Source organism: Sycon ciliatum, chromosome 6, assembly GCF_964019385.1.
Source record: "Sycon ciliatum chromosome 6, ocSycCili1.1, whole genome shotgun sequence".
Taxonomy (NCBI): Eukaryota; Metazoa; Porifera; class Calcarea; order Leucosolenida; family Sycettidae; genus Sycon; species Sycon ciliatum.
Window position 1 is genome coordinate 16218571 of NC_088648.1, and position 18285 is coordinate 16236855.

At 50.5% G+C, this 18285-nt stretch overlaps 1 protein-coding gene across 1 annotated transcript in view; it reads left to right on the plus strand.

Moving 5' to 3' along the window:
- The window catches only part of LOC135820079 (sushi, von Willebrand factor type A, EGF and pentraxin domain-containing protein 1-like), a gene marked incomplete at its 3' end in the record, with an annotated part of 22726 nt that extends 4488 nt beyond the window's left edge, over positions 1 to 18238 (plus strand). The window contains exons 4-20 of the mRNA XM_065333384.1: positions 140 to 1102; positions 1762 to 2646; positions 3861 to 4043; positions 4645 to 5445; positions 5598 to 6299; positions 7034 to 7261; positions 7791 to 7967; positions 8500 to 9264; positions 9942 to 10139; positions 10503 to 10709; positions 12420 to 12785; positions 13213 to 13401; positions 13748 to 14329; positions 15346 to 15591; positions 16566 to 16757; positions 17005 to 17181; positions 17715 to 18238. Coding sequence (XP_065189456.1) covers positions 140 to 1102; positions 1762 to 2646; positions 3861 to 4043; positions 4645 to 5445; positions 5598 to 6299; positions 7034 to 7261; positions 7791 to 7967; positions 8500 to 9264; positions 9942 to 10139; positions 10503 to 10709; positions 12420 to 12785; positions 13213 to 13401; positions 13748 to 14329; positions 15346 to 15591; positions 16566 to 16757; positions 17005 to 17181; positions 17715 to 18238 — 7385 coding nt within the window. The remainder of the gene's footprint in view (positions 1 to 139; positions 1103 to 1761; positions 2647 to 3860; positions 4044 to 4644; positions 5446 to 5597; positions 6300 to 7033; positions 7262 to 7790; positions 7968 to 8499; positions 9265 to 9941; positions 10140 to 10502; positions 10710 to 12419; positions 12786 to 13212; positions 13402 to 13747; positions 14330 to 15345; positions 15592 to 16565; positions 16758 to 17004; positions 17182 to 17714) is intronic.
- Between the last annotated feature and the right edge of the window lie 47 nt (positions 18239 to 18285).

The window sequence follows — 18285 nt, forward strand, 5'->3', positions numbered from 1 at the left end:
CCTTGTCATCATTGCCATGTGTGTCCACATGTGTGCATGCGTGTGTGTGTGTGTGTGTGTGTGTGTTCACGTGTATGGATGTGTGTGTGTGCGTGTGTGTATGTGTGTGTCTCTGGGCGCATGCACGCTTCTTGCACAGGTTATGGCTGCCCCGCTCCAACCGTCCCGAATGGCGCTGCTGCGTGCCGCGGCTCTCTGCCCAATGGTTTCTACCATCACGGCCTCACGGTGAACATTTCCTGCAGTGCAGGATTCGACTTGGAAGATAGCGATGATGATGTCGATGAATCGGGCAGCGGGAGTGGAGACGATGTGCTCGACCCTAGCATCACATGCTCTCAGGGCAGCTGGTCACCCCTGCCCGCGTGTGTCCGACTTCACTGCTTATCGCCACCGACGCTCAACTTCACTTTCGTGCCGGTCGCGGTGGCTAGCAACGCATCGTTTTCCGTCGGCGACGTTGTGTCGTTGAGCTGTGCGAACCAGTCGCAGGCTCTTGCCGCGCGGCTTGAAGCACAAGGGACTGGCGGCGACGACGGCGGCGAATGGCGCTTTGTCCAGTCTCTCCACCACTGCATCCGTCGTCCGCGGCAACACGCCGAGTGGACCCCGGCGGAGGTGGTGACAATGCCAGGCCACTACGTCACCGAATGCCGAGCGGTGTGCCGCTATCCCATGCCGCTGCCCCGCTTCGCCTACTTCCCCTCGCACCCGGACCTGTCGGCGTCGTTTCCAGAATCCACCATCATTACTGGCGCGTGTCACTATGGTTACCGACTGTCGGCCGGCAATTTCAGCTTGCAATGCCGTGCCGACGGTAATTTCCGCACGGATCCGTTCCGATGCTCGCCGCTGACTTGCACACTTCCACCCGATATCACCAACGGCAACTATTCGTTCATCGGACAGTGCGGTTACGGCTCGTTTGCTGGTCAATACGCGTATGGGTCATCGCCTGCACCTGGGTCGGTGTCTGTATTCACACAGGTGAAGTACAGTTGTGATGTTGGCAGCTACACGATTTCCGGAGCGTCCAACGTGGCTGAGTGCAGCCCGGCCAATGGTAGCGTTGCCGAGTGGATCAACGTGCCAACATGTGAACGTACGTGTGTGTGTATGTGTGTGAGTGTGTGTGTGAGTGTGTGAGTGTGTGCGTGTGCTTGTGCTGGTGTGTGTGTGTGTGTGTGTGTGTGTGTGTGTGTGTGTGTGCTCGTGCTGGTGTGTGTGTGTGTGTGTGTGTGTGTGTGTGTGTGTGTGTGTGTGTGTGTGTGCGCGTAAAAGGATGCTTGCCAAGTACTTCAAAGTAAAAATTAATTCGTGGGTAACTGTCACGTACTAACTGACCAACACGTCGATGTGTTTATCCCCAGTGTACTAGTATGCAGTGCAGTCCTAACCATAGTATCATCTCTGTAGAGATGTGCGCAGGTGCGTCTCCTGATAACGAAACAAAACCTTTAAACAAGGTCAAGATATTCATCCCTTTCCCACGACCCCCACTTGTTCCTGTTGAAACATGTGGCAAAAGTCGCAATGCAATAAACCTGTGTTTGCTGGACCCTGTACCACGCGGAATTCTGCATTGACCGGACACAATGACATGGTCATGCGCCAAACTGCTATAGATCTAACGTGCCTCCCGGGATCAAGCGGAATCCTGTTGCATCAGGACAGTTTCCGCTGCACCAAGGGCGTACCGTTAGGGCAGATTTTCTGTACTCTACAAAGCATTCTGCTCTGTCCTCTTCTTGTTGTTCCCAGCTCTCAACTGTACAGAGCCACCTTCACTGGAAAACGCTCACATCGTCTTTCAACTGACTGACGCCTATCACTTGCCCATCGTCTACCACTGCAATCCCGGTTTTAGCTTCAAGAGCGGCAGAGACACGGTCGAGAGTCGCTGCGTGTACCCAAACTACACCTGGCACGGCCTCCCGGACGATGGCACCGGGCCACCAGTGTGCATGCCGTCCAATTGCACTGACTTTCCGCCGGACGACGGGACGTTTGCCGTCACGGGCAACGGCACGGGGGCGACGTACCCCGTCGGTTCCTCGGTGCGTGTTGCGTGCGTCTCGTCGTCACTGGAGTTCTCGCATCTGCGCTTCCAGCACCCGTACGTGAACAGCATCAACGCGCAGTGTGTGCCGACGGGCACCGGTGCGGCCGTTGCCTGGACGACGTTCGTATCGGCCAATCCCAGCGTGTGCGTGCCGGTCCAGTGCGAGGTCAACCACTCACTGCTGCACTTGGAGGCGCTGTCGTTCGGTGCCACCGAGCAGCCGCTGCGCTGCAAAGCTGGCCACACACCATCACCATGCTTCGCACACTCGCACAATCACTCCTGCTTCTGGGATTATCAGGGGAGTAGTGCTCAGCGTCATCAGCTGTCGCCGGCACTCTGCTCGCCCAAACCATGTATTGTGGACGCTCAGTTCTGCGCCGCCAACTCATCGTCGGTGTCGCCTGGGGGAAGTATCGTGGCGACGCGCAACTCCTCCGCTCTCGGCTCCGAAGGCGTCCTGGTCTGCCACCCTGGCTTCATCGGTGGTGGTAGCAAGTGGTCCTGCGCTCAGGATACGAGCGTTGTGAATCACCCCTATGCTGGGGTATGGCAGACTACAGCTACGACGGGTCTGTGCCAACGTAAGTGATACGTGACGTGTGCTTTTGCCGTTCTGATTTGTTCTGAGCTGAGAGGACAGCTTGTTTCGCTGTCCACCCTGCAAGCCGTGGTACTGCGAAGTTCTGTGTTTGGATGCTGCCTGCAGTGTCAGCTTGTTGCAGGGAATTATGGATGCATACACTAACTTAGCACCTGCACCACAGCCTGCGTGCACACATGCTCCTCCCTGCAGATCAAGTCCAGAGGTCATTGGGATGACATCATCACATCGCTTTGTACGGAGTTGCAAGCCAGTGCTTGTTCTGCCACCGCGCACAAACCACCTCATTGATATGATGTTGTCATCAGTTGAGGTGTTTGTACGGAGCAGCTTCACAAGCACCGGCTTGCCACTCCATATAAGGCAATGTGATGATGCCGTCGTATACAGGAAAACCTGGTTTAAGCGACCACCCCACGGTGCAAGGAAAAGCGGTCGTTAGAGCCAGGTGGTCTTTAGAACCAGGTCCCACAGTGTCTGTGTAGAACTGTCGGTGCATGGAAAAACGGCCGTTAAGAGCAGGACGTGGTGGTCGCTAAGCCCAGAGGTCGCTAAGAGCAGGACGTGGTGGTCGCTAAACCCAGAGGTCGCTAAGCCCAGAGGTCGCTAAACCCAGAGGTCGCTAAGAGCAGGACGTGGTGGTCGCTAAACCCAGAGGTCGCTAAGCCCAGAGGTCGCTAAACCCAGAGGTCGCTAAGAGCAGGACGTGGTGGTCGCTAAACCCAGAGGTCGCTAAACCCAGAGGTGGCTTACACCAGCTTTTACTGTGCTTGTTTTGATTGGCATTTGGCGAGCCATTGCTTGTGATGCCACTTCATACAAATGCTGACGCCATCCTATAACCTCTGTTGTACTGGTCGTAGACGTAATGCTGCAGACTATAATGAATTTAATGATAATGTACACGACCGTGATGGAGAGCCAAAGATAAATTTATAGAAAAGAAAAAAAGGACCGAGGGACGTCAGTGCTGTCGGTCAGTGTCGTGCAATGTTATCGCATGAGCTGATTGTTTAGTAACTGGTGGTGGTGTTAGTGGACATTATAGCGTAACTTGTAGTTCCTTGGCCCTTTTTCGTTTCTGTACATGACTGTATTCATCACAACCACCCGCAAACTATTGTATTTGGAAGGCTAGTATGCCCATGCTTTTGCTCTTCCTCTCTCCTTTGGTTTCTCTCACTATTGTCACAGCTGTAACATGTGCTCCCCCGTCCCTCTCCACCAATGAAGTCATCTCTCCAGTCCTGCCACAGTACCCGTATCTCGTCGTCCTCGTGTATTCGTGTTCAGAAGGCTACCGGCTGAGATCGGGTAACGCGACGGCCACCTGCTCTGGTGACGGCAGCTTTGACGGTGAACATCCTGCCTGCCAAAGTGAGTGTGTACACATGGGAATGCTGCACGTGCAGTTGCTGCAGAGACGTGCCGTGACGTCATGCTACGGAAGCGTGTTGTCATGCCATTCTGTATATACCATGATACAGTAGTGTCTTGTATTAAAGCCTATCTCGTGTAGAAGCCTTTCTTGAATAGAAGCCTGTTTTGAATAGAAGCCTGATTTTCAAGATGCACTGTCGGCACATAAGCCTGGTTTTGGTGTTGTCACACATAGAAATACCTGGTTTGCATATAAGCCTTGACATCGGTTTCTACAGGAAAAAGCCCGGCTTTAATACGCGACATTGCGGTATCCTGCTGCAGAGACATAGCGTGTTGTCATTCTGTACATACTGTGATGTCATTCTGTACATACGGGGATAATTATGCGGCGCGTCCTTACGGCGATGTGACGTATGCAGCAAATAGACAGTGTGTTGGAGTGTTCAAGTTCAGGGACCCTACTAATCCCAAGTCCTGATGTTTTCGTTGTCAAACAGGCGGGCATGTCCCTTTCGTTCTGGACCCAGACTTCTGTTTCTCTCTTTTAAGCGATTGATGTATTGTTTGCGTGATGATTCTCCTTTGTTTTGTGCAGTTGTACAATGTCCGCTGCTGCCCACACCGACCAACGGCATTCTCTCCGCCAGTCGCGGCATGTTTAGCCAAACACTGACGCTGACGTGTAATCGCGGATATCGATTTTCAGACGGCCGCGACATAACCAGCTTCACTTGCATGGCCAACGGCTCCTATTCGTTATGGTCGCTACCGGCGTGCAACGTCCAAGCGCAATGTCCTCCCCTGCCCGCCAATCTAAGCTTTGCCAGCTTGAGTAGCAGCTCAGCGACGTACCAAGACACGGTGAAGATCGAATGCCTGTCGGGGTACGTCGGCGAAGGCGGCACTCTGAGTAGTGACTACACGTGCACAGACGTGTCCACCGCGACCACTCGGCCCGTCGTCTACAACTGGACCTTCGCCGGGACCGGGACCGATCTCAGGTCTGCCGGTTGTTCTCCCGTGACCTGTCTGCCTCCGAGCAGTCCTCCGGGCTCTGCGGTGGTTGGGCAAACGCCCGCAGTGATACGTTATGGCGACGTGCATTCTCTACGATGTCTTTCTGGCTATGAGCCAACTGGCGGTGATCTTGTTCGTAGTTGTGTAGTTGATGTTAGTAATAATGGTGTTGGTATGTTGACTGGCAGTGTTCCTGTATGTTCACCTATACAATGTACTGATCCTGGTATACCAGTGGATGGACAACGTAACACTACTGCTCATAGCTATACTGATGTCATCCAGTATGAGTGTAATAGTGGTTTTCTACTCAACGGTACATCAATTATTCAATGCCAGGCCAATGCTACATGGACTGCACCCACACCACACTGTACAGGTATGGTCTTTTACCAGCGTTGTCACATTCTGAATGCTTTACATGTTTGCTTATCAACTCTCTGTGTCTCTGGGACAGAAGACCACCAAGTTTGTCTTCTTTATTCAAGATCACTGGATGACCTCTGTTTTTCGTTTCCTTTTTTTCTGCAGTTGTGAACTGTGATCATCCTGGACACAGTGACTACATCAGCCGACACGGAGATGAACATTTCTACAATAGATCTGTGATGTTCCATTGTCCTGTCGGCTTTGATCTGGTGGGCAACAGTGTGTTGTTCTGTCAAGCGGACGGCTCCTGGAACGGCTCCACACCGCGCTGCGTTCCCAAGCACTGCACGGCTCCTGACAACACCAACGCGTTTCGCTCGAGCACAACTAACTACACAGTGGGTAGTGCTATTCGGTTTCAGTGCTACTTCGGTTACGAAACAGCGGACGACGTGAACGTACTTTGCCAGCACAATCAGACGTGGAACTCGTCGTTCCCGACCTGCACCAAGATATCATGCGGTCAGCCACCTGCCGGTCAACACGTCAGCCTGCACAATTCCTCCAGTGATTATCTTGCTGTGGCCCACTACATCTGTCTGATCGGATACGCGCACAGCAGTGGGGATAGTCAGGTCGTGTGCCAGGCGAACGGGTCCTGGTCTGGCATGGCCATGCGCTGTGCAATCGTCACCTGTCCGCCATTACTGCCACCGCAGAACGGCACCGCTAGCAATGTGTCCAGCTTCGTCTTTGGCTCGACGGTCGCCTTTGCCTGTGATCCTGGCTTTGTGTTGAACGGCTCTCGGTCAAGAACGTGTGGTACTAGTGGCCAGTGGGATGGGCATGCTGCGCGGTGTGAAGGTAAGGAGAACGTGGACATGCACATGCGAAAATTACCCATCGCGGATTCATGATATGCCTAATAACATGCAACCTGACTTGGGAGGATGTTGCAGAGTAGTTGCGTACAAAGTTCAAAGTTGTGCGGTTACCTGTGACCTGTGCTCCTGCAGAGCTCAGGGCCTGCCTGCCGTGTAAACATTGTAATATGATTTGTATGCTAATGGTGTGCAATGCCCTCCCAAGTCTAGTTGCACGTTAATTGGCATAATATTATCACAAATGTATCGCCTGCCGTTGAACCAATGTTCCTTGATAGACTACTACTTTGTAGTATGTTGGAGAAACAACGTAACCGCCTTTTTGGATATGAAGTTGTTCATTTGACAAGATGTGGTGTGACTTGTGGAAGCATGGTACCTATGGGGATCTGACAATGTAGCACGTGTTTTGGAGGATTGTTCCAATCATCTATGCACCTGCACATGTGTGTGTGTGTGTGAGAAATGAAAAAAATAAAAAATAAAAAATAGGGATTCACTGGCCAGAAAAAGCCACTTTAATCAGCTGTGTGGTGGATACCAGGCTAAAATTAGTGGCAGTCAATTCATCAGCCTTGCAAGCTGTTGACTGGTGTAATCCCAGCACAAGTTGTACACTATGTCTAACGTAGCTGTTCGCTATCATCGCTTCAGCGATGGGCATGTCTGAGTGTGTGTATTCTTGTGTGTGTATTCTTGTGTTCCTGTCTGCAGCAATAGTGTGTGTTACTCCCAGCTTGCCAGCACACACGCTATGGGCACTGAGCAACTCAGCAGCTGGTAGCGCTGTAGTAACATTCGTAAACAGCTACTTGCCATCCACTCTACCGTACCTCAGCACCCTCTCATACTCCTGTTCCGCTGGGTATGCGTTATCTGGAAGCAGCACACAGACGTGTGATCTCTGGGGTCAGTGGGACCACAATGAACCTACTTGCTCAGGTACGGGACCCGTTTTGGTTTAATGCATAGTGCATATGATACACGACTCTCTTGCTATTCGTTTCCAACTCCTCACTGGACATTTAGGGTGATTTTGTCGGCAAATGTTTTCGATTATTGAATTGGTGGCTGGTCACGGTCTGTGAGTGCCTCACAAGGCATTAGTATTTCTGCCCATTTAGAAGAGATTTTTTGCTGTCTTTGATGTGCGGTGCTCATCTGATACCAATCCATGACCCGGCCAATGACATCACCACTACTGCCACCAGCATTAACACCAGCACCACCAGTGCAACCATCACAAATTGTTCCTTGAGCTAGATCATTCCATGTTTATTGCCTGGCCGCACCTGGCTTGCAGATGATGGCTTTGCATTTCTGTGAGCAAGGGTGCATTGCTTGGATTTCGCTTGTCCCTGTCCTTTCTGTGCTGTTTCCGATTCTGTGTGCGACCGTGTGTGTGTGCACGCGCATGCGTACGTATGTGCTTGCATGTCTGTATGTGCACGTGCATTTCGTATCATTGTAGCAATCTCATGTCCAGATCCGGGGAGCGTTGCCAATGCAGCTCGTCACGTCACCGGATTTACTTATCGTCACAATGTTCGCTACCAGTGCTTGCCTGGTTTCTATGGCAACGGTGGTGAGAGCGTCATCACGTGTACCCGGCATGGGAATTGGTCTGCAGCTCCGCTCTCTTGTCAAGGTTTGTTTGCTGGTTGTTTTTTTAATGTGTGTGTGGGGGGGGGGGGGGGGCTGGGTGGATCCGTGTGTGTATGTGTTGCAGTACTGTATTTCCCCGATTGTAAGTCGAACCCCCATTTCCAGGTCCATGTCTTATTGTTTTGATATATTCACATCAGTAGTGATCATGGGGTGGATTACTAGTTTGGTAGTTTCATTTTCATTCATTTTCATGTTTCATGGGTCAAGCAAATATTTGACACATGACTGATGTACAGGTCATGTGACACATTTCCAGGAAATTATCAATGGTGTGCTATGTCTGCTGGGACTAGGGTCAACCTTGCGAATAACCACCCTTGCTCGTGCATGAAAAAGTGTAGCTATTCGCGAGTTGTTGTTGCTCGTGAGGTTGAAAGTATGCGGTCAAATGATCACTGGGTCTGACAATTGTGGTGTAGCCATTCTTACCTTTCTATGTTTTGTGTGTGTGTGTATCTGTGTGTCTGTATCTGTGTGTGTGTCCGTGTGTGTACGTGTGTATATGCGTCTAGCATACGAATGCACTGCCAACATCACCGTGCCCAAGTTCGCCATCGTGGTGACTTCGGACGGCAACGACTACGTGCCCGGACAGGTGCTGTACGAGAATGGTGTCATACTCAGCCTCTGCGTTCTCGACTACAATGTCACCAACAATACCAGCAGCGTGTCTGTATGCCGTAATGGCGAGCTTGTGCCACCGTTCCAGCCCACCTGTGAGCAACCGCAGTGCCCGGGCGAGCGGCCTCCCGGTGGAAACAACACGCTGTTCAGCGGTGCGGGCAATCACAGCGGCGACACGTACGAGTTCTGGTGCCGTGACGGTTACACGTGGACGTGGGGCGCCGCACGACTCAACGTCACGTGCCGACGAGACTCCCAGTGGTCCATGCTGGTGCCGCACTGCTTCCCGGCGCAATGTCCCCAGCTAGCGCCATTGTCCAACGGCGCGTGGAGCAACGTGTCTGGCGTGTTTGAGGACGACGTCACCGGCGTGTGTAACCAAGGATACGAACAGCAGCCATCGAATGCCAGCGCTACCGTGACATGCCAGGCCAATCAGACCTGGTCGCCTGCACAGTTGACCTGCGAGAAGATCGAGTGTTCTATGCTGTACTCGCCAGCGAACGGATCACTCGCTCTGTCGGATGGAGTGCGTTTTGAAAGTCGTGCTGTGTTCACGTGTGATGCTGGATTCTCGTTTGACGGATTGGCGTTTGTGAACCTGATGTGCCAGGCTAATGGGACGTGGAGTGGCCCTGCACCGGCGTGCACGCGTAAGTACACTATATCATTGATGTGTGAGATAGGGAGACAGAGAGAGATACAGGCAGACAGACAGACAGACAGACACACACACACACACACACACACACACACACACACACATGCACGCAGATAGACACGACAGCCAGACAGCCAGAACATAGACAGGGAGAGAGAGAGAGAGACAGAGCGACAGAGAGAGACGAGAGACAGGGACAGAAAGAGTGAGTGAGTGACCGGCTCATGTAGTATTATGGGATTCTTGTAGTCGGAACGTGATCCTTTGCCAGTCCCAGTCTTTGCATGTCTGTTCTGTGTAATATTCAAGGTTGGTGACATTCCTATGATGGCGGAACACCCATCCCAATTCTCAAGCGTGCCGTGACATTTTTCATCAGTGTGTTTCTCCTGCTAGTGACTGCACTGGCAAATGGGAGTCAGTTTCCTCGGACACGAAAGTGCTATAGAACTACTTGTATTAGAAACAGGTCACAGTTCAGGTTCAACATTTGAAAATTTCTCTGGTATACTTTCAAGTCTTTCTTGTCAGTTGGAATGCAGGCAAGTGCAAAGGAACAAGTCAGATTTCGAGTCAATTTATAATATATTCAAGATGTGCTATTGCGATCTCTGCGTAAACTGATTTCAATATTTTTCTCTTTTTCGTTTTTGGATTCTGACCCTGTAGGAGTGACTTGCAGTTTTCCACCACCTCCTACGTATCCCGGATCATCTAGCTCCATGGCTGTTTCCAGTGCTAACGTGTCGTTTGACTTTTCCTCCATGTATGCGTACACCTGTGCCGCTGGGTTCTACTTGACTGGTGCTGCCAGCGTGATGTGTACGCAGCAGGGCCGCTGGAGTGCAATGCCTCCGTCGTGTCACCGTGAGTGGAGGATTTGTGATGTTGCTGTGTGTGTGTGTGTGTGTGTGTGTGTGTGTGTGTGTGTGTTTCGTGTGTGTGTGCGTGTGTGCGTGCGCGCGCGTGTGTGCGTTGTTGCGGAAATTCGGTTGTGTCTAGGCTGAGCCCTGTTCCTGGAATATTTGTGCATGCTTGTTCATGTGTCATTGCCACAGAGAAGCCATGTATTAGTATGCGGTTCTTTGGGGGAAGCTTTTGTTTCTTGCACTGTACAGTCCGTGTGTGCTTTTATCTGGTACTCGTAACGGTGCCTTCCAGTTACACTATGTACAGTGTCATCTTGCTCTTTGCGAAACTCTCTTGTGTCTGAATCTTTCTATCTGACAGCGGTGACCTGCAGCCTGTCCACCTTGCCTTCCCTCACCAACGGCAGTCACGACCGTGCCAACACCACAGCTGACCTACCCTACGGCCAGGCTGTAACTTGGTCATGTGACGAGGGGTTTTCCCTACACAGTGGTGACAGCGCACTGTACTGTGTGCATACCACAAACCAGAGAGGCTACTTCAACGGAACACTGCCGTCGTGTAGAAGTAAGGTGTTTTGAGTGCTACTTTCCGCGTCTGGTATCGGATTTAGTACAGTCAGTATCGCCAATAGCGTTGGTGTTTGATTTTGAGCATTTTATCACTTAAAGCGATATATTACTATGACCGCATGCAATGTATGCGAGTGGGGTGTCAAACGACTCAGCGCGCCGTGCACATACGCACTACATACATGTACATGATTGTACAATGTCATGTAGCTGACTGTAGCTCCTGACACACAAAATCAGGATTTCCTCATGATGGAGGCATATTTTGGCAACTTGTACAAGCAACACTTACCAAACAACACTCACCAAACAACACTCACCAAACAACACTCACTGGACAAGTTCTTTACGAAGAAGTAACACCCTGTTCTCCTCTGACATCGCTTGATTTTACAATCACTAAAACCGATGCAAGAATAGTGTAATAAAGGTCTTGAAATATGAATTTGATCACTATAGGCGATATATTACTTAATGACGATTATTACTATACGCGATAACTGTGTATACTTAGTTACTGTACAGGCAGAAAATTTCGTCGGTCAATAATTTCGTCCAACTCCAAAGAAAGGGATTTCGTCCGGTTGAAAATTTAGTCCATGGACTATAACAGTGTATTGAAGCGCTGGACAAATCGACATTCGTCCGGCATTTAATTTAGTCCCGAAGCTCATTGGACGAAAAAGACGAAATTAAATTCCAGACGAATATTTCTGCTTGTACAGTATGGCAAATGAAAATGAATTTGCGAAATTGATCACTATATCCGGTATATTACTATAGCCGCCAACCTTATAGGCGATACGGACTGTACTAGGACTCTCCTGCTGCGTGGTTTCCTGTCAATTCAACTGAGGGATAGCCTGTATGTGTGTAGTGAGGGAGGAAGGGAGTGTGCGTGGGAGTCTGTTTGGGTGTGGGTGTTTGTGCTTATAGGTAATGTGGTTCAAATACAATGTAGATGCTGTGCTTATGATCTGTGTGTGTGTGTGTGTGTGTGTGTGTGTGTGTGTGTGTGTGTGTGTGTGTGTGTGTGTGTGTGTGTGTGTGTGTGTGTGTGTGTGTGTGTGTGTGTGTGTGTGTGTGTGTGTGTGTGTGTGTGTGTGTGTGTGTGTGTGTGTGTGTGTGTGTGTGTGTGTGTGCGCGCGCATGTGTGTGTGTGTGTGTGTGTGTGTGTGTGTATGTGTGTGTGTGTGTGTGCGCGTGTGTGCGTGTGTGTGCGTGCGTGTGTGTGTGTGTATGTGTGTGTGTGTGTGTGTGTGTATGTGTGTATGTGTGTGTATGTGTGTGTGTGTGTATGTGTGTGTGTGTGTGTGTGTGTGTGTGTGTGTGTGTGTGTGCGCGCGCATGTGTGTGTGTGTGTGTGTGTGTGTGTGTGTGTATGTGTGTGTGTGTGTGTGTGCGCGTGTGTGCGTGTGTGTGCGTGCGTGTGTGTGTGTGTATGTGTGTGTGTGTGTGTGTGTGTGTATGTGTGTATGTGTGTGTATGTGTGTGTGTGTGTATGTGTGTGTGTGTGTGTGTGTGTGTGCGCGCGTGCGTGTGTGTGTGTGTGTGTGTGTGTGCGTGCGTGTGTGTGTGTGTGTGTGTGTTTGATGTGCCAACACCCATTGCTTTGAGTGTGTGCTGGCTTCAAGCGACGCAGACCAGCACTTTATGGGCACTATTAAATGCATCTTCTTTTCTTTTCTTCCGCTCCAATCTACAGGAGTGCAATGTCCCGACATAACCAACTTGATGTCAGCGTTCGTTTTACCGCGCACCTCCAACTATGCATTCGGTGACACCGCCACGGTCAGGTGCTTCCCCAACCATGAGCTCATGGGTGGAAGTGATGACATCATGATCACCTGTCTGAGCACCGGTCTCTGGTCAAGTGATGTCACCGCTTGCACTATCATCAAATGCGGGACAATTCCAAGCGTTCCATTTGCCGATCGTCAAGGCAACCTGAGCACGTACGGAAGCAGCGTCGTCTACTCCTGTCTCCCTGGTTACAACATGACGGCTGGGTCGGCCATGATTAGTTGTCAGGACGACAAGACGTGGAGTGGGACAGTCCCTACTTGCACGAGTAAGTCGTTGTATGCAGTATGACCAGCTTTCTCCGGTCTCCCCACGTAACGGGGTATGGCTAGACCCAGGCAAAGCATTACGGTGAAGATCAACTGAACCTAATATCGGAGCACCTGTACATGTTTAGATAGAGAGGGGAAAGCAGTTGGGTGCACGGTATGCAGTCGAGTCCACCGACTAGATCAGAAGAGATCAGTGGTATGAATACGGTCCGCGTTGCCAGTGGTTTATCTGCTCCTTGATCACGTTCATTGATTTCTATTTTGACTAATGTGTTCTGCTTCTTCAGGAATCACATGCCTTGCACCACCACCATCATCAGGAGTGTTGTCATCATCATCAGAATCTCTAGTAACACCTATGTTGCCTGTGTGTGTGTGTGTTTGTTTGTGTGTGTATGTGTGTTTGTCTGTGCTCTTCTTCAGGAATCACATGTCTTGCACCACCACCATTATCATCAGAATCTCTAGTAACACCAATGTTGTCAGTGTATGACTGGAATACCACTGTAGAGTATTCATGTCAAGTGGGATACCTGCTCACTACACCCTCCATTACACACGCACAGTGCGATAGTGATGGTTTGTTTACTGTGGAACATCCCGGCTGTCATAGTAAGTGCCGTTCAGTCTCACCAGGTGTGCACACGCTGAATGCCTGCGGTGCATGCACATGTCGTTTGTCCATCCCTGAAGGCTATTCTTCATCATGTATTGAACTGAACGCTGGAAAATCGTCTGAAATTTCTTTCATCTTGGTGGATTTGAATGTGCGGTGATGACTGCAGACGCGTCGACGGCCGACGGGCTACAACATATTACAAGTACAAGGCCGAGGGCCTAGGGGCACATGCCGGTACTGCGCGCTTGCAATTTATACTGAGTATTGCTATTCTCAATGTTGTATCCGCAATGTATGTCTGTTTCATCCTTGTCTTGTTCTATGCCCTGTCTTGTGCAGTTGTGCGATGCCCGGCTCTTGCGCAGGACAACGCTGCGTTCTCCAGTGCCCGTGGCAGTTACGGTCACAACATCACAATGACCTGCAGTGTGGGCTACGAACTGCAGCCAGCTGGCGTGCATGCTATTAACTTTACCTGCTTGGCGAGCGGCTCATACTCAACCTTCCCACTCCCGGCGTGCAAGCCAATCCGGTGCGTCGCCCTGGGCAGCGTTAGCAATGCCAGTGTAGCTAATACCTCTGCAGGGTATCTCTCGCGCGTGCGCGTTAAGTGCGATGCGGGTTTCGTTGCAGCAGATGGCACGCTGTCTGGCGAATATGCGTGCTCTCTCGACTCAACAGCAGCGAGTGGTGTTCGCACTTATCGTTGGACGCCAACAGGATTCGATCTTGTGTCGGCGGGCTGCAAGCCTGTAGAGTGTTTGCAGCCATCTCCTGTTGGGCATTTCCGGTTCGACCCACGCATTGTATTCCCCATTGCCTTTGGATCTACAATTTCCGGTAGTTGTGATCTTGGTCACGAGCTAGCTGGTGGTGATCTTGTTCGTAGTTGTGTAGTTGATGTTAGTAATAATGGTGTTGGTATGTTGACTGGCAGTGTTCCTGTATGTTCACCTATACAATGTACTGATCCTGGTATACCAGTGGATGGACAACGTAACACTACTGCTCGTAGCTATACTGATGTCATCCAGTATGAGTGTAATAGTGGTTTTCTACTCAACGGTACATCAATTATTCTATGTCAGGCCAATGCTACATGGACTGCACCCACACCACACTGCACAGGTATGGTCTTTTCGAAGTCTCGATAGTTCACAGCACACATGTGTGTTGTATCACTCACGTATATGTTGTAGTTGAGCGCTCTCATGTGAGGTAGTGCCTTTGCCGATTGCGTTATGCAGAGCTCACTGACGTGTCAGTTTTGAGCACTCTGGCAAGGTACATCCGGGCCTGGTTTATATCTGGCTTTGGAAAATTTATGTTTCATTGCCATCAAGTTAGGCCTCGTTATCTCTGTGCTGCGCTGATGAGTCCACGAAGGACGAAACAGTTCTGTCCGCACATATAATTCTTCCTGTCTGTAGCTGAACTTTTGCGGAGCATTTTCTGTGTTGCACGCATATTGCTGAGAGAACTCGTGTGGCATGTTGACTTGAGTATGCAGACGTACACATTCACGTTCACAACCCGTGTGGCATGTTGACTTGAGTATGCAGACGCACACATTCACGTTCACAACCCGTGCATCTTTTTAAATCCATCTAAAGAGTGGTTTCGCATCTATCACATGACCATACACAGGACAGCCATGTTGGTTCCAACTCCACTCAACCCCTGCATCTATGGGTCAAATGACGTCAGCCGTGTTGCTTCCACTGTCGACATGCCATGATCACTTTCCAGTAGTTTCTACATGAATCCAGTCACGTGACAAGAATGTGAAATGGCTTTATTGTGTGCCCTATTGTTGTTCAGATGCATGTCATCTAAGCCTCAATGGTGGAGTGCTATGAAATTGCTCTTAGTGGCTTGTGCAGCCTGAGACTTCCTCAACACTTTTTCATTTTTTTTCGTATTTCTCCTCTCTGCAGCTATGAACTGTGATCATCCTGGGCACAGTGACTACATCAGCCGACATGGGGATGAACATTTCTACAATAGATCTGTGATGTTCCATTGTCCTGTTGGCTTTGATCTGGTGGGCAACAGTGTGTTGTTCTGTCAAGCTGATGGTTCCTGGAACAGCTCCACACCAAGCTGTGTTCCTAAACAGTGTCCAATGGTAGACAATAGCAATGCACATCGTAGCAGCACTAGTAGAAACAGCACAGTAACAAGTGTGGTACGTTTTCAATGTGATGTGGGATATGAAACCAGTGATGAACTCTCAGTTTTATGTCAACACAATCAAACATGGAATTCATCATTTCCAAACTGTACGATTATATCGTGTGGTAATCCACCCAGTGGAGAAAATACTGAACTGTCTACAACGTCGACCGATTATGGCGGGGTGGCCAGGTATAAATGTCGTACTGGATATGAAATTATCGATGGCCATCGCGAGTCAAGGTGTTTTTCTAACGGATCCTGGTCTGTCTCTTCCTCATCATCAGTGTTGAACTGTAGTTTGATAGAATGTCCAGTGTTGTTGAGTCCTGTGAATGGCAGTGCGGAGCTGAACGGAGGGAATTTCAGCTTTGGAACCATCACCACATTCAGCTGTGACAAGGGATTCATCTTGAGTGGATCATCAGCGCGTATGTGTGGTGATCTTAGACAATGGAGTGGATCAGATGCTGCTTGCAACAGTGAGTTCAAAAAGCTCTTCAAACATTAATGGGGTTTGCAATGTTGCTCGAGATGTTCATTCCGTTTTATTGCCATTCGTGCCTGGTAGAGTGCCCGTTGTAGATGTATTTGCAACTCCAATCCCCTCTTCCTCTCCGTCTCTCCATCTCTCTCTCTCTCTCCATCTCTCTCTCTCTCTCCGTCTCTCTCTCTCTCTCCGTCTCTCTCTCTATCTCTCTCTCTCTCTCTCTCTCTCTCTCTCTCTCTCTCTCTCTCTCTCTCTCTCTCTCTCTCTCTCTCTCTCTCTCTCTCTCTCACCCCCCCCCCCCACACACACTGTGTTGTTGTAAAATAGGGGGTAACCTGCGGCACTGTACAAACTATGTTGCACGTTTGCCGTTGGCTGAGATCCGAAAAGATTGACTACACACGACGTGTCCATTGCGCTATGTACCACTCAAAGGCGCACATGCGTACTACTGTTTTCCTGGTTTGCTCCTTTGTGCTCTGCCATGCGTAGTCGTGCAGTGTCCAGTGCCATCGCTCCCCACGCACACGCTCAGGAGCCCAAACGTCAGTGCACTGACCTCTCTCGACTACACTGCCACCATACTGTACTCATGCCCGACTGGATACAGACTGGTTGGCAATGCCACGCAAGTTTGCCAAGAAACAGGTGACTGGAGCTCGCCAGTAACTCCGTATTGTTCCAGTAAGTATGTGTGGTTACATCATGAGAGGGATTTTATTGAATTTCTGGTGGTGGTTGGGAGATGCTGCAAGTGTTGTTATGCAAGACAAAGAATCGTCTTTTCGGCTGAGTGATGTCTGATAGGACGTAGTGAGTGCTGTGACACTATTGACAAGTGAGGAATTTGACATTCAGTGTTGACCTGTATCTTTGTGTGACCTCTGTTCCTTGTTCCTTTTTTGGTTTGTTTCGTCTTTCTGCATCTCAGTCGTAACCTGTCCCGACCCGGGCCAGGTAGCCAATGGCGTGCGTCACGGCTCGACGTTCCACTACCAGAGTATGGTCACGTACCAGTGCACGTTCGGCTATCAGCTGCGTACAGACTTGCCAGTGCTGGTTTGCTTGGCCAACGGCAGCTGGTCGCAGGCTCTCCCGGTCTGTGAAGGTGAGTGAGTATACGGACGGCGAATGGGCGGAATTGTGTAAAAGCTCACTTTTACTTTCATGTCCTTTTCATCCTGTTTTCTTCAATGTGTTCTCCTTTTTGAAGAGCTGCCCTGCATGCTATGCAAGTCTCTGTGGTGGGAGGCAATAAGACTCTGCTTCTATTTTGAGACTCCTCAGTGACTTGTGTATCCTGACACACCCTCTAGACTTACCCTAGTCCTGCTCCAGTTGTGTGGCTCGGCTATCTACCCTTGTATTGTGTGAATCCTTTGGCTGAACCAGTGCTTGTTTGTCTTCGTTTGGAAAATCAAGCTTTTGCTTAATTGCCTGTCTGTCCGTATGTCTGTCTGTATATCTTTCTGTCTGTCTGTATGTGCATCTGTCCGTCTATCTGTGTGTCCGTCTGTGTGTGTGTGTGTGTGTGTGTGTGTGTGTGTGTGTGTGTGTGTGTGCGTCGGTGTGTGTGCATGGCTGTTTGCATGACTGGATGTCCCTCAACACGTTGTCGACGTTCCATACGCGTATTTGCAGACGCGGTGAAAGCATGCAACACGGACATACCCGCGCCGGCAAACGCCCTGTACACGTTCACCACACAGGGCCGCTTCCGCAGGAACATCACGCTGCGGCACGGCGCCGTGATCCTGACGGAATGCGCACTCGGCGCGTTCAGCAACACCTCTCTGCGGTCCGTGTGCACGTACGGCGAGTGGCAGCCGCCGTTCGAGCCCAACTGCCAGCCGGTGGACTGCGGACCGGCGCCGCGGGGCAACAACACCGTGCAGCGTGGAAGCGGCACTAGCTATGGCTCCGTTCAGTCGTACTACTGCCTGGCTGGCCATGCGTCGGCATCCGGCACGCACACGCTACAGTGTCAGGAGAATGGCTACTGGTCCGACAAGCCGCTGCACTGCGAGGTCATCCGCTGTCCGCCATTGCCGCCTCTGTTGAACGGCTACTACACGAACAACGGCACCGGCTTCTACGGCGAGAGAACGTATCCCGGGTGTGATTCCGGGTATGAGCTGGTGGCAAACGTTCCCAACGGCTTCCAGTGCTTTTTGGACAGTACCTGGATTGGACCGTTTGGTGTCAGCGTTGC